Raw genomic sequence first — 15,997 nt, 5'->3', positions numbered from 1 at the left:
AGGTTACTCAAAACCCTATTGGTTGCCTTTTTTTGGTATTTAATAAAGTATAGTAATACTGTAAAAATCAAAGTTAAAAAGGTAAAGAAAAAAAACATTCAAGACAATTGGTATTAGTTGTGTAAGACTGCATAAAAAATATTTTTTTATTAAAATGGAGAAACAGTAAAACAAAAAAATAAAAAAGGTTCAAATTACATAAAAAAATGAAATAGTATGTTCCTTAATTCCTATAAATTGTTATTAAATCTTGTTCATCAAACAATACCAAAATTGAAGTAATACATGCAAAAGAGTGAAGATTATAACTATACAAATGACTCCTAACTTAGGATAACTTTATTATTTTTGCAAAAACATTTTAAATGCCAAAATTATAAACTTAATTACACAGAAGGTAAAAAAAAAAATCAATGCTATATGTAAAAATTCAAGTTTAATTGTAAAGATGTACAGTGCTGATAAGGATTTTTGTGTCAATGACGCATATGGCTTATTGCAGTGGTTCCCAAACTCTGTGCCTAGGCTCCCTGGTGTGCCCCGGAGATCTCACAGGGGTGCCTCGGCCAGGGCCAGTGGTAAGCAAGGCAGGGGACTACTTGGCAATTATTTTGGCTTAGGGGTGCCTTGAAAAAAATTATGGATACCTTAAAGGTGCCTTGGACTGAAAAAGTTTGGGATCTACTGGCTTATTGTATATATATATATATATATCTTGAAAACCGTCTATTTTACCCCAGTTTGGTGGATGTGTGTGTGTGTGTGTTTGCTTTAATTTTACAATCGTAATAGAAGAAAATAAAAATAAATGGCCAATTTTTTTAAAAAAATAAAGCTGGGTAAAACATACATCTTTAGTAAAATTGTAACCTTATATCTTTCTTAATATGTTTCTGCTAATTATAAGAGATAATACATAACTAACAGACAAATTAATATGAATATCTTTCATCTTGTGTGGGAATTAGATTTTATTTTGCAAGAATTAAAGTTTGTCTATTCAGGTATTTTGGTAGAATTTCTGTTATGTGCCATTAATCAGTACCCCAAGGTAAAGTTAAGTGTTCTCTGCCTTCATGTTGCCATTAGCACTTGATCATTGTCTGCTCTCTGCTAGTTAGTGCAGTTACTGCACAACCTTCAGAAGATACAACGGGTGTATACAATTTTGTATGGTTTATTCCATTTCAAGAATAAATCTCTTTTACTCCTGTACCAAAGACATTTGCATCTTCTGCAAATTTATTAAGCCGATTGAATTGTAACAGTTATATCTGAGATAACAATTAAGATGAGATCCAGGCTAAGAAAATAATAATAATAAATTGTAATAATAATAATAAAATGTAATAATTGCAATGGTTTACTTCACCACCAGTTTTCATTAATGTAGAGGTGTGTGTCTTATTATCATTAAAATAACATAAAAATTAATAAATCATAATGTCACCTGTCCCATCATAAAGATCTGGAGTAACCTTGCGTCTGTCAACTGCACAACCTTTGGGCTATAATTGGTTTGACCTCAAAATTTTGTTGTCAGGATCGAAGTTTCATTGTTTGGCAATGCTGCTGATTTCAAATTTGCCTGATTGTGCTCAATTCCCCCTTTGACCCTTTTGCATAGTAAAAAGTATTTCATGTTGTGAAAATAACCCAGCTACTGTTAATGGTTTGAAGTTGCTGGAGAACTTAGGAAATAATTGCAGACTTTTGAGATGTTCCTCCAGGAGGGTAGCTCCGTGAATTCGGGGACGGGCAGGTCTTAATGAAGTAACTTGTATGATAGTGGCTGCAGCTCAATAATGCAAATTGCTTCAAAATGCCATTGTGGAAGGAGTATTTTGATGCAAACTGTCCCATCACGCTGGGTTCCACTTGCTTCTTCTCTGACTAATACTGCTTCAGAGATATTGCCAGAGGCTCTCAGGAGTGAGGCAGACCAGGCACTATTTCATAAGTCACCTGGACATTCCGGGAGAGTTTGCATGTATGCCTGAACTTTCAGTAATAACTCAAATGATTATAGGGTATTTTAATTAATAAATATGCTATTTAAAGTGAATTAAGTAGCGGATTGTTTATATAAATAACAGCACCACTTAAAAACACAGGCCAAACTGGTGATACAGAGCGCAGGAGTTCTAAGTAAGAGGCATGTTATAGATTTAATCGACCTGAATGCACTTTTGTGTCGAGAGTATATCTGGTGGCAAGAGAGGGTAGCACTACAAAAGAGAATGGTATAAAGGGATACAATATATAGCATATCATTCTTCTCATGTATCTATTAAAATCTATCTCTATGTATTGAGATATGTGCCATTTGGGGAAAATGCATTGACGTAAACTGTTCCATATCACTATAGAAGAGCTCCTATGATTGCAGAATAGTCAAACCCCACTCATTACAATCATATCATCACCATAAAGTCTATTAAACGCTGAAATGGATTTCAGTATGTGCAGCCTTCATAAAACATTCATGAACAATAACAATAATAGCCTGGTGACTATACATTTTTCATGCAGGCTTAATGTCATGTTTATGGTGATATATTTGATTAACATAAAAGTTTATTTGAATATTTACCTTTCAGTGATGGGACAATGATTGATTTTAAATATAAATACATGTGTAGACAAAATATGTGGGCAACCCCCTTTTGCACCCCAGTCTGTACATGGAGAGTGCAAAGGATCCATGTCTTTTTTTTTTGTTTGTACATACGTGTTTATATATGTTTAATTTTACAGATTACAACAATATTTTCTGCTTAGCTATGCATCAGACTCTATTTAATCTGCACTATTACCTGGTAAAAGGTTGTAGTACAGTCACTCACCTAGCCAGAGTCCTGGGGGCTGCTAAACAAAGATCTGATGCCTCTGTATTGTAGAACTGGTAAAATTAATTTCTTTTGCCAACTTAAAATAACGGTATAGGCAAGGTGTGAGCCAGAGGACCAACCACAATCAGGCTTTTGGCTGGGGCTGTGAGAGGTGCAGGTACCAGCCCCAAAGCTTTGGGAGGGAGTGGGTGATGGAGAGGCTGCACTTCTACATTATATTAGGTGATTGTATCCTTTAAATTACAGCAAGAAATTTGGGAACGGTCAAGAACATTTTTGTGGGTGTCTTCTTTTAGAAATCTATGTAAGAATATACAGTAGATATTAGTGTATATACACAGAGATATTGTCATGTGCAAATAAATTTAAGTGTTTTTTCAAGCTACTGAATATTTACTGCTAAAAGTAGATTTGTGGGAATGTAGATAGTGTTACAAAGAGGTACTTTGTAACTTTTTTTTAGCAATGTCAAATTAATTTAACTTCTTTATTTCAGCTAGAACTAAGGTTTTCTTTTATGTCCCTTTTTCCATTGGAATAATGACAAAGCATTGACAAGGAAACAGACATGCAAATGTTGCACTATTAAGTGTCATTTTTATAGCTGTGGATTTGCTGCCTACAGGAAGCCTTCTAAGAGCATGGCTCTGCCTTTCCCACATGACAGCACAGTGGTTAGCTGATGACATCTCTTGATCAATTCAATGATTGTTTTTAGAAAGGTTAAAGGACGGGTTTATAAACCAATTTTTCTTCTGACATTTATGACCTATCGGGTGGCAGAATTTTTTAATAATATGTTATACTATTGCTATTGGCTGAAGACACACAGTAGAGGGCCTTAGGCTGAAATATCTGTGAAATAAGTTTTTTTTGTCTGGGATAAAGGTTTTACGAGATCTGAAAGACAGGTCTTATCATGTTGTAACACTCCCTGTATTGGACATGAAGCAACTCACATGTAGGGGCAGACTGGGCTGTGGGGCAAGGGGCACCTGCCCCACCCCCAGGCATAGTGGGCTACCTTGGGCTGGATCACCTGCATTTTTCTTCCTTTAAAATGTTCCTAATAGGCTGTTGAGTAGAGTCTTGACCCCGGCCTAAAATTTGCCAGCCCTCCTCTGCTCACATGACCATGATAGGTGCATCAATTTGTTTCTGAAGCCACATTGTGTAGTATATATATATCCCTTAACAATAATTCATTTGACATTTCAATTTGTCCTGTACAGGATACTATGCCCATAAATAACAATAATATCAAGGGAAATATAGAGGACTATAATAGTTTTAGTTATATGCCCTGATAAAGAGCATTCCAACATCAGACAGCTAATTAACAATAGACCTATATAGACTGCATTTTTTTTCTGAGTCTTATAAGAGATTGCAAGTAATAACAACTGGAATGTTGAATAAGATTTAATTATAACCACTGTACGCCAAAAACAGTTATCGGTGCACATAAACATGAATAAATGGTTTTAATTAAAATTTCTGAATTTATTTGTCAGAATTAAAAATTGAAAAACAACCGATATTCTTTTGAACAGGAGAGAAAAAAAAAAAAATAAGAGCATAAAATCATACAAATTGCTAGACAGAGATTAACAAATACATTTTCATTTCGGTTTTGTTTAATCAAAAGGTAAAAATTCAAAGAAACTTGTTTGTAGTCTGAAAAAGCAGGAAACAAAATTGCTCCCTTAAGAAACAAAATATTTTAAATGTGTGTCAAAGAAGCATGACATGCTGACACCGTAATGGTGGATTATAATAAGGATTGTGACCCAGAGCTGTACTAAAGCTGCTGTCACCATCCCTTATAGTGCAAGTCTGCACTTATAGATTTCCTCGCTTGAAGGTATAAATGTTTGTTCAAGTGGCCACGCACTTAAAGGACTAAATTAGGGAGCCAGAGTCGCTTACTGTTTCACCAGCTGCTGCCTGATCCTGTGTGGCAACGGGTGACATAAGCTATGGCAAAATACCAGAGTACTATCTGTAGCCCAAAATGATCTTATTCTGTCATTGTTTATCACATGTGTTAGCTTCCAGATGTATTATTAGAACGGTTTATGAGGAACAAATCGAATACAGGTAATAATCTGCTTAGAAAGATCTTATCTATTTGTATTACTATTCATTGAAGTGAATGTACTTTGAGAGGTGTTACACTTATGTAGTTGTAGAAAAGAATACCACATTAGACTGTTCATCATTTTCAAGGGAATCAGGAGTTACTGTCTAGACTTGTTTAAACTATCTAAGCTGTCCTTACAGTCAAATTATGTACATACCCTACGTTTATGTATTCATTTCCCCACATCTGCCTAACAAATGGATATAAATCTTCTAAAAATGATCTATTATATATTTCACATAAACTACTCTGATGGTGCTTAACATCACTGTGCCTATTGCAAACATCATATTAACTATAGACGAATACAATGCAAAAATACAAGCCTTTTAAAACCAACCTTAATAAGAAAAAAGGAATGCATTTTAAGATAGATTATAAAACAACCCCAAAAAATAGCAACAACCAGATTAAACACAAAATGCTACACATGCTGCTTCAATGCATAACTAAACTATAATAAGTGTTGATGCCTTAAAAAGTAAGTAACTTACTAAAACAATAATAATACACAAGCATAAGTATAACTTTTCCCTGCATGCAATATTCCCTGTCTGCTGGAATGTAATACAGTTAGCTACATATATTTGTGACTAACGTCATTGCTTTAGACGGACCTACTAAGTTCCCTTTTTAAAGAGACAAAACAAATCCAAACCTTTAGCAGGAGAAATACTGCTGACAAATAAAAAACAAAAAAAGTACATTTAAAAATCATAGTAAGCAAGAAGTCTAATAAAAAACTGGAACACATTTATTTTATAATAAAACAATTTGCATAATAAAAGAGGGAACTGTAAAACTGAAATTGCACAAAAATGCCTAGTTTGAGAAATGATAAATACAAATGGAATCTGAATGCCCCAATATAAACTCTATGGAATCCAAGTTATCAATGCCCAAGTATTGGTTTATTACTGTTACTATGTAAAATATCTGTCTCTGAAATTGCTCTAGAATATAAGTAAAAAAGTGGCCACTCTGTAGAAAACTTATCTCTCTTAGCAAACAAAAGAAGAGGTGTAATAGGTTCTTTACTTCAGGTTCTTCTTACCACGCAGGTAGGGGCACCCAACGTGCATGTTATTGTCTTATATCAAAAGGAAATGTAATGTATACACTGATGACTCCTAAGGGCTCAGCAGAGTTCATGCTGCAATGAAAAGGAAGGTAGAACTTTGTCACACCAGCCATTTCTCAGTTGTGGGAATTTGCTGTGAGTGATTTGTCGGCAGAGATTTTCTGCTGCCTAAATCACTCCTAAAAATAGCTACTTAAAATACTGAGGGCCTAATGCAGATATGGTCACAGATTGTCCTTCAGTTAGACTCAGAAAGACGCACTATAAATGGTGTATTTTAGCGCATAGGCTGAGCCAGATGCATCAAAAGCTACTCTAGGGCTAAGCCAAGTGAGAAAATACCTGTACTGAACTTTGCCGCCAAAAAGCAAAAAAAGTGACAAACGTCTGCTAAATATAGCTGTGAGCAATGAAGGAGGTGGTGTCAGCTTGAGAGCTGAATCTGCCATCATCCTATCAGAACAGAGTATTGTTGCCGGTCGTCATGATCATCAGTATTTGCACCTGCACTTTAGCAGGTGCAAAAGATACTGCTCATAACAACAATGCTGGTTTGCACCAGGTGCATTTGCGTGAATATTGCAATACTGTGCTTGGCCGACGTTAAACCTCCCCTTTCCTTCCCCATCATTAGGTGGCGCAATCGTCAGATGCATATAAATCTGCATGTGCACAATGGTCCTGGTTCGTTAAGGAAAGTAAAGCAATAAAAATGAGTCACTTTGAACTTTGGCAAAACCATGTTGCATTGGATGGGGAGGTAAATTTAAAATGTGATGGCAGATTTATAGTTGGGGCAAGGCATGTCCTAGATCAACTTTAAATTTCAGTGAACAAATAAGCTATCAAGGATTTGTGTGCTACATGAAAAAACAGCCAGTATTAATCTTATGTACAAACTAATAAACTAATTTGCACCCCTTGCATTGTAACATGGGTTTTGTCCAGGAGAAAACTTTATTCTAAAATATAAACTTCTTTATTTTGCCTTACTTTCCTTAATGAATAAGGCCCAGTGTGTGCATCTCTTTGTAAGCATGCGCAGTGCCGATTTGCGTCATTTATGCTACGGAATTTAGTGTAAGTTAAACTCCGCAACAGGCCCTGAGTGTCTTTTAAACGATATAGAGGTTTGCCATGAAAAGAAAAAAAGAAAAGTAAATATGACGGCTTAAGAACTGTGTATAAACAGTCTGTATGCCAGTTATGTCAGATTTTCTTGATTTCAGTAGAGCTACGGCTCCCAGTAGCATTTTATTTGCTAGACCACAATGCTGTCAGCAGCAAATTACAACAAATCCCTAAAGATAAATGGCTGGAGTGACGTTCCCCAATAACAGTTACTGGATTGCGATTGGAACATATTTGCAACAATTTTAATTTTGATGTTTAATTGCTGTGGACACTACCCAAAAGGGGATAATAAACATGAGCTAATAGTATGTGGGTAATGTCACACAACCCCTGTAAGATTTCTGTATCCACACTGAACAATATCAGTGACAGTCTGATATAGGACAATAAAAGCGCAAATGAATGCGTGCACAAAAACCATGCAGCAACAAGTAACACCTATGTAAACACATCATACAAAACTGTATTTTGGAACATATATATTTCTTGACATATGCTGAAAAAGTCAGCTGCCTTAGTAGAATCAGTTCTACACTGTGGTTTACTTCACAAAATAATTGCCTCCAATGTTCATAAGAATTCAGTGATCAATCCATCATGAACAAGTGAAAACACTCGGGGCCTCATTTAGAGTCGGACGCAAAGTCCGTTTCAGGCGCATCCTGCACATTTCCACTGACGCGCATGTAAGCATCAGGTCCGTCTGCTTTTCAGACGCAGTGTACACTTGCGACAGCTTGCGTCTCAGTACGAGGGAAAGGGAAGAACACGGAGTTATGTAGGCGTGAAAGTGAATAATTTAGATACTATGGACGTCTACCTGCAAAAACAACCCTAGACGGATCAAGACGCAGACGGAACACACGTCAAAAAAGACTGAAAAAGTGCAGCAGGAGTTAGGTGGCGCAAGTAGTTAGCTAGCTGCGGGAACTGGTTGCAGCTCGGTAAGGTATTATGAGTGGGATGCCACTGGGGTTGCATGCCACTCGTAATACCCTACCAAGCAGCGGCACACTCACACTCCTGCTCTTCCATGTACGTCTTAGACGCACATTGCGTCCGACTCTAAATGAGGCCCAAAGTTGCACCAAGTACCACAAGAAAGTAAATGGTTTCTAAAGAAATGGTAAGCTGCTTAGAGCTCAGCCGCTTTCTGGTAGCCTCCCCCCCAGTATCTGAAATTCAAACCTAGGGCTGTTGGAGTATGAAAGCAGCAGTCTCCACTGAGCCTTGGCTATAGATGTAATTTAATACATTTTCACAATAGTCTTCTGCTTTATCTTAGAATTATCGATTATTTTAAGATGCAGCAGTAGCAACTCTGCAAAAAAGTTCCAGGGCCAAGCCAATATTGTCTCTCTTCAAAACTCTTTAAGGCTAATATAATGTAAAAATGTAAAAAAAAAACTATTACCTACCGAACCTAAGTAACATTATACACTATCTACTACTTACCTCTCTGATATCACATTGCAGTTATGTCCCTTATTGTACCCATTGCCTCTTCTCTTCTAGGGACAACCACAGACCATGAGCGTCAATATTTGAATTTACAGGTTTGAAATGAAATTCAAATGTCTGTATTTGTGGACCACAGTGAGGAGAGTTATAGAATAGGTACTGAATGTATGGACCAGTATGAACCTCACAGCTTGTCTACAAAGTGACCCATTAGTTTTTGTGCTAATAATTTACTAATAATTAGTCCAGATATCTGTAAAATATTGAACTCTTTCTATTAGTTATATATTGTCCAACTGCAAATAAATACTTACAGAAATCCATTCTGTCTTACTTGCACCACTGAGTCAATGGTAAGTACGGTACATGAATTCTGACGTATATTTTTTCAACATCCTTGAATATATATTACATTATTTCTATTCTTTGACATGGCTGAATATATTTCTGATATAAGCACCCTCCCGTTAAGATTTATTTACCATTAAAAAAAGATACCTGTCAATTCTACCAATGATAATATATCAGTGCTAAACATATACTGATCTGCATAACATTACATAAATCAATTGTCCACGTAACCAATCACCTGCACTGTCCTTCAGCACAGGTGATTATTTACTAATTTAGGCTTAAACTGCATACTTACAGAGATAGATGCAGCCCTGGGTTTGGTGATGAGATTAAAATAAATTCTTATTTATTTTTGCATTTTTTAGCCTTAATGAAAAAAAAAATGATAATATTATTTGTACAACGGGGCACTCTAGCAGTTTTGTAAATGACAACAAAGTGCCGGAGCATGCCATATTAGTCCTGTCTGCTCAAATGGCTACATACACCCAACTTGATCATTCGCATGGTGACAGGCATCTGATCTCTGTAGATGCTCAGAACAATGGTGCTCTGTATATACAGGAAATAAGTATTAAACATTTTATATTACATATTTAAGTATATTTAAGACTTCAAAAAGATGTGCTTGCAAACAAAAATGTACAATCCCATTTATGTTTTATTATAAGTATTTAGCTTTTGAAGTCACAATTTGTTGGTTTGGCTAATGGAATAGGTTTTAGGAATGGTTGAGTATACAGTTCAGGGTGTCAAATAAGCAATGACCTTCAAAGGAAGACTAAACGTATTATACAAGTATCTTCATATGAAACAGCTACTGTTAACATTTGCAAAATATAAACATTTCAGGAACATGTCAGATATATCTTTAGTTTCATCTGGAATGTAATGTTTTCATTGCTCAACACTCCTCCTGTGTGTAAGGCTTGTGAGAAAAACTTTAAAAGAAGTCAATTGAAACTTTTTATGAAGAATTTTAGGGGTAGATTTATCAAACCTTCTAAAGAAAAAGTGGAGATGTTGCCCATAGCAACCAAAAATATTCTGGATGTCATTTATCCATTACATTTTAGAGAATGATAAAATCTGATTGGTTGCTAAGGGCAACAACTCCACTTTTTGTTTTAGAAGGTTTGATAAATCTACCCCTTAGAATGGTTAGCCAGTTACCGTTAACAAGATTAAATATTTTAAAGTTCTGTCATAGTTTAAATTTTCCAACAGTTCTGATTTTTGGAGGACAAATGAGGGCTAGTTTACAATAAGGCCATAGTCTCACCCGAAATGAGTGTGTACATAGAGCATACTTGCCAACTTTTTAAATCTGTACTCCGGGAGATCGGAGTACAGATCATGTGACAGAGGGTAGGAGGGGGCGTGATGACATCATTACATCACTGTAAAGCGCTACGGAATTTGCTGGCGCTATATAAATAAATGTTGTTGTTGATGATAGCCCCGTCCCTACCATAAAATACAAAAATTCACGGTATTGAATAGTGGGTGCAGGGCTTAATGATGTGATTAAGCCCTGCCCCCCGTTATTCAATGCCGTGAATTTTACAGGGTCTGGGAGGTCTGTCTACTCTTCCTGGAGTCTGGGAGGAATCCCCAAAATTCGGGAGCCTCCAGGAAATTCCAGGAGAGTAGGCAGGTATGACATAGAGCATTTTAGTCGAACAGCAGTGTGGTCTATTTGTCCAAAGTCAGAAATGCTGTGAGGTATATGCATGGCTTAGTAACATACTGTCATAAATTCTATAGGTAGGTACATGCCTATTCTATATAAAACACATTCTCATACGTGGAAGACAGAGAAAACAATAGTGTAACCTACCTCTTGTGGTTTTTGTATATTTTACACCTTTTGTTCCTCAATATTTGACTTAATATCCATCCATCATATTTGCAAATGTATAAAGGTCTGTTTCATATTTGAGAAGCTTTGTTTTATAGGTTTAGTGGTCGTTTAGAAGTACTACACATATACTCTATATGACGTACACCATAATGCTGTATTGTTACTACATCTTCCCTGACTGAAACACATGGTTCACAAATATATTTCCAACACAGAAAGAAATAGGAAAACGTTAAGGCTCTAAGCACTTCACATTAACTATAGATATTTTTTATTACTTTTCCATATTTTTCTAAATAAACCAAAAAGTAAGGTCCCATTTTAAAACCTCAGAGTGGTACAATGTTATGGATAGGTGAAAACCAGAGAATTAAAACTGTGGCTTCATAGATCCTGCTACAAAACCGTATTGCAGTTTAGTTTCTTATATGTATAGCTTTATATATACACACATATATATTTATATATAGAAATAAACAAACACACTCAAAAGCCCAAAGTGCAATACCTGTAAGTAGTGAAGCTGATAGTTTTATGCATAAAAAAAACCCTATTTGATACAGATGTAGTCAGAATTCTGCTCATCTTCATTAACTCAAGTTATGAGAAAATACTGACGCTTGCCTTGTCCCAGAATGCACTGCTTCCCTTGGACAGTTAGTATGGCTGCATCAGTGACTATATGCACCATATAATGAAGTACCACCACCTTCCCAGACCCATCTGAATAAATTAGTGAGTAGGCAGTACTATTTGATGCAATAAATTGTAGTCATCTGAATTATGTCAAAGATTGACAGGCTTATTTAATAATATGATGTACACAAATGTGTTGTAACCCATAGCAACCAGAAATTTGCTTCTATTTTCTAAAATGAATTACAACATTACAGCATGAATCTGATTGCGATTAGTGGTTACAGGAAACGCCATTTTATTAAGTAAGCCCATAAATACTTTAAGGTAAGCTGCAATGGAAATGACCAATTAAGTGTTTTCAGTGTTGCCAGCAATATTTGTACTGAATATTTATGCAAATTTACTGAAATATAACATTTTTACTTACACTTTATGCCTGTAATTCAAAAATTATCACAATCTGAAAACTGTAGCATTCAGAGAATAAAGGAAGTCAGGGCTTGGAAATATGGATTATGGTTTATATCAAGATCAGACATAGAACCACTGAACTGGCGCATGCTCTGCGTATTTAGTAGTGTCAACAGGGTGTCAAAGACCTTTTACTTATTTTTTTACTTAATCTGGTGACAGTTGGCAACCATGGTGGCTTTACCGCAGGTAGTGCTGCTTTCTCAGGCACTTATCACAAGTGACTTGGTAAGAGGTGCTGTTTTTTATGACCTGATAAGAAAGAAATTGCACAGAATCCATACTAAACTGAAATGAATATAATGCTCATTATAGAGTGTAGAGTACAGCCAGTCCATGCGGCTGCTATGGGGCCCGACGTTGCTGGTCCATCCGCATCGGAGGCTCCTGATCTGCTCTTCTGAGCACGCACAGAGGCTGCAATATATGCAGTGAAGTCCCATTTGGGATTAAAGTTCCTGAACTGAAAGCCCAAACCTGGCCACACCGAGCATGCGCCTAACAATGTACCTGACCCCACGCCTGCCTAGAAGAGCAGAGCAATGTTTTTGGAGCAGATAAAGCAGTATTGCCTCCCCCCTCCAATTTTGCCACTGGGCCCCTGAGTATAGCCCTTTAGCATTATGAAAGTATTATCGAAGATCTGTAAAAAATACTAAATTATACTGATATTTAAAATAGCCACAAAACTGAACAAAATCATACACACAAGTCGCATATGTGTGCGACATATTGACAAGACTAAGAAAAAAAACCATATGTATTTAAATCAATGTTATTTGCAACAAACCAGGATTACCACGACACTAAATGGACTCTGCATCTCAGGACTGGCACTTCCCATTTGTGCAGATGCTAAACAAAACAGAGTGCAAAAAAAAAAAAAGTAGAACCTCACATAGTATAAGGCTGCAGTAAAGGTGTGACTTCATTGTACTCTTAGAACAAGTGAACAATCCCTGAGAGAGGGGGATATTGAAGAAGAGGTGAGATTCAACATTGTTGAACTGTAAGCTGTGGCCAAATGCTCTTGTTGTGCAAGTTTATTGAGTCCTGAGGTGAAGAATATAGTTTTTTTTATACCATTTTTGTCCTTCTGGAAGTATATATTAAGATTTTGATGAATTTGAGACAAACAGGATTTACTGTATATCAGTTTAGAGACTGGGTTTGCAAGAGGTGGACTTTGGAGATTTTCAGATACAAAAAGATACATTTTTATACAGTTCAGATCCTGTACAGAAAGACTCATAGTTCTGGAGACACTTAAGGTTGATGGACTTATATAGAGATATGGATATATTTGTGTATATAAAACAGAAGGTTGTGGAAATCTGGAGGTAGAAAACGGAGGAAGTACTGAATTCTGAAGATCCAGGACAGAATAACCTGTATAATTCTGGAGATCCAAAATAGATTAATAGAATTTTGGAAATCCAAGAGAAAGGCAGCCGAGAATGTTTGGAAAAACAAGTACAAAGGAGCTATGGAAGTTTTTCCTTATATCAGTAACCGGTATTTGTTCTATTAGTTTAAAATAAGCATTTTTCAAACCACTTAAAAATGAAAATCAAAAAAATTACAAAAAAAAAAGTTAAATGCAGGTAAGAAAATGTTCGTTTCCCAAAGTGTTTCCACATTAGCAGAGGCAAAGTGCTAATGTCCAGTGCAAGTAGACTTAAGGGGAGCTTGCTGGGCTAATAGCTGGGCTAGATGCATCAGAGCGGCTACAGTCGCTGACAGAGCCATTTCTTGAGCTGATTCCCCCTCGCCCTTTAAGCATGCTAGGTTGGAAGTTGGCATGGCGACGGGCATGCTTGGTCAGGTGGTCACTACGCATAAAACGCTTCTCACAGATAGGACAACAGAACTTCTTCTCTCCGGTATGAGTGCGGTAGTGTCTAGCGAGTTCGTCTGACCTGGCAAATTTCTTGTTGCACTCTTCCCAGCTGCATTCAAAAGGCCTCTCACCTGTGAAAACAAGTAAGCAGGTTGTTAGTGTCAGGGAACATATATCAGGTTCATTGTTCAGATATGATAACAGAAAGGATCTTATAAGAGGCATATGCTGTCTATTTGTAATATCATATATAAGCCATAAAAATAGACTCAGAAATATGGAACTAGTACCAAGTAGTAAATGTATTAACAAATACCGTAATTATAAAAAGGTATACAATATTGGAATTAAAGGCAATAGCTAGGTACAATATTGTAGAAATTCATCAGAATAGAAACTAATACATGCTAAAACTAAGCATTATAGTTTTATCAAGACTAAATGAAATGACAATGGGTTAAAGACTTAAAATTTGCATTCTTTATAATGATGACAATAACTATTGATAGCTAGTGGAATATATCTAATTGCTGTATGGGGAATTTAACCAATGTTGCCCTCAATCAACATGCATTTAATATTACTTATATCTAATAATGGTTTATCCTTTCCTTGGCAGAGGTGCTCTCAAGCAACATCTAAATGTGTGTCTACAGTAGTCAGTTGTTTCAGAACTTACAATATTGATCACTAGATGGTATATGAATAAAGTGCTGCAAAAAAAAAGTTTTCCTAGAAATTTTCAATGCATGCCAAATAAAAGGTTAAGAAAGAAAACAATTATAATTTCATTTGGAATGCTAACTAGAGGCAAATAAACACAGGAAACAGCTTATGGCACAATACACAGCAGACCAAAATCTCATAGATGAGCTTCAGTTTTTCAACACACTGTCACATCTGCCAACATCCCCGTTTGGAAAATAAGGACAAATTAAGCCACATCCTTATTCAGATCCCCCATTCCCCTCCCCATACATCCACTCTAGCCATGATCTAATATTCCCAAACAAAGGCTATTTGGAGTGATGCTATTGGCAGGTAACTCCTCTACATACACATGAAGCCATACTTGCCCCCTCAGCTGGAATGTCCAGGAGACTCAAAATATATTGGGTAGGTCTCCCAGACTCCTACAGGCCAATCTCCCGCATCCTGCCCACTGCCTAGTGAAGTGGATCGGGGGAATCACATCATTTTGGCCCCGCTTCTGTGTCATTACAGCATGGGGGTGGGGCCAAAATGACTCAATTCACTTTACCACGCCCCCTTCTGTCCTCACACTTTACCTCCCCTCCGGTGTCTCCTGGAGGGAAAGAGTAATAAGTTGGTACATGTGCAAAAATCTGTTCTCGCTTTCTCATTTCCCCCCACACCTCCATACATATATTTCAAAATAAAAAAAATGTAGACAAGACAGACCACACAAACCTCCATCACAACTGTGCCTATTTAGACGGGTTGTCCCGATTTAAGGTCTGTTCCGCAGCACCGATCTTCGGCACCTTTGCATTTAAAAGTTAGACTTTTAAAAGTTATGTGTATGTAAGGGTTCTTGGAATTTGCAGTTGTACAACATCTAAAAATTCCCCATACATTTACCAATCCTAGGCCTAATAAAAAAAAACACTGATCCAGCATCTACATAAAAAGTTTGCTATCACGATTAAAAGTTCTTAAAATGCTTTAATACAAGTCTCTTTGTGCTTTATTGGTATTCAGAACATACTTTGAATTTCAAAATAAAATAAGTCTTGTCACTTCAAAACAAAAATGTTATATTTTTATCTTTTCTGTTCATGTCTTCCCATAAGTAAATGTGAACACACCTTAAGAAAACAATCTATTTGCTGACTGTTCGTTTTCGCTCTCTCTTTTTTTAATGATGCTGATTAAACCACAAAATCTAACACCTATGCAAACACTTTGTGCAGTTTTGGGTAACACCTATCCGGTACTTTTCAGTTACACATGTAAACATTGGTGAGCAGCCAGGAATGCAGAGTTTGTGGCATTGAATAGATATACCAGATGCTTTGCGTTCAAAGTACTTGTGTGGCTTTGTATAATGTTTACAGTCAGACTCTGTCTCCAATAAAGGATGTGGTTTCAGTCTTCTATCAGGGTTCTCTTTAAATTTCACCATCTCGCTAACTGT

At 36.4% G+C, this 15,997-nt stretch overlaps 1 protein-coding gene across 1 annotated transcript in view; it reads right to left on the bottom strand.

Annotated features, from left to right (window-relative positions):
- Positions 1-9,668: 9,668 nt before the first annotated feature.
- The window catches only part of KLF13 (KLF transcription factor 13), a 49,155-nt gene continuing 42,826 nt past the window's right edge, over positions 9,669-15,997 (bottom strand). The window contains exon 2 of the mRNA XM_075208120.1: positions 9,669-13,970. Coding sequence (XP_075064221.1) covers positions 13,678-13,970 — 293 coding nt within the window. The 3' untranslated portion in view covers positions 9,669-13,677. The remainder of the gene's footprint in view (positions 13,971-15,997) is intronic.

This window comes from Mixophyes fleayi, chromosome 4 (assembly GCF_038048845.1).
Source record: "Mixophyes fleayi isolate aMixFle1 chromosome 4, aMixFle1.hap1, whole genome shotgun sequence".
Taxonomy (NCBI): domain Eukaryota; kingdom Metazoa; phylum Chordata; class Amphibia; order Anura; family Limnodynastidae; genus Mixophyes; species Mixophyes fleayi.
This window is presented reverse-complemented; position numbering and strand designations above follow the sequence as displayed.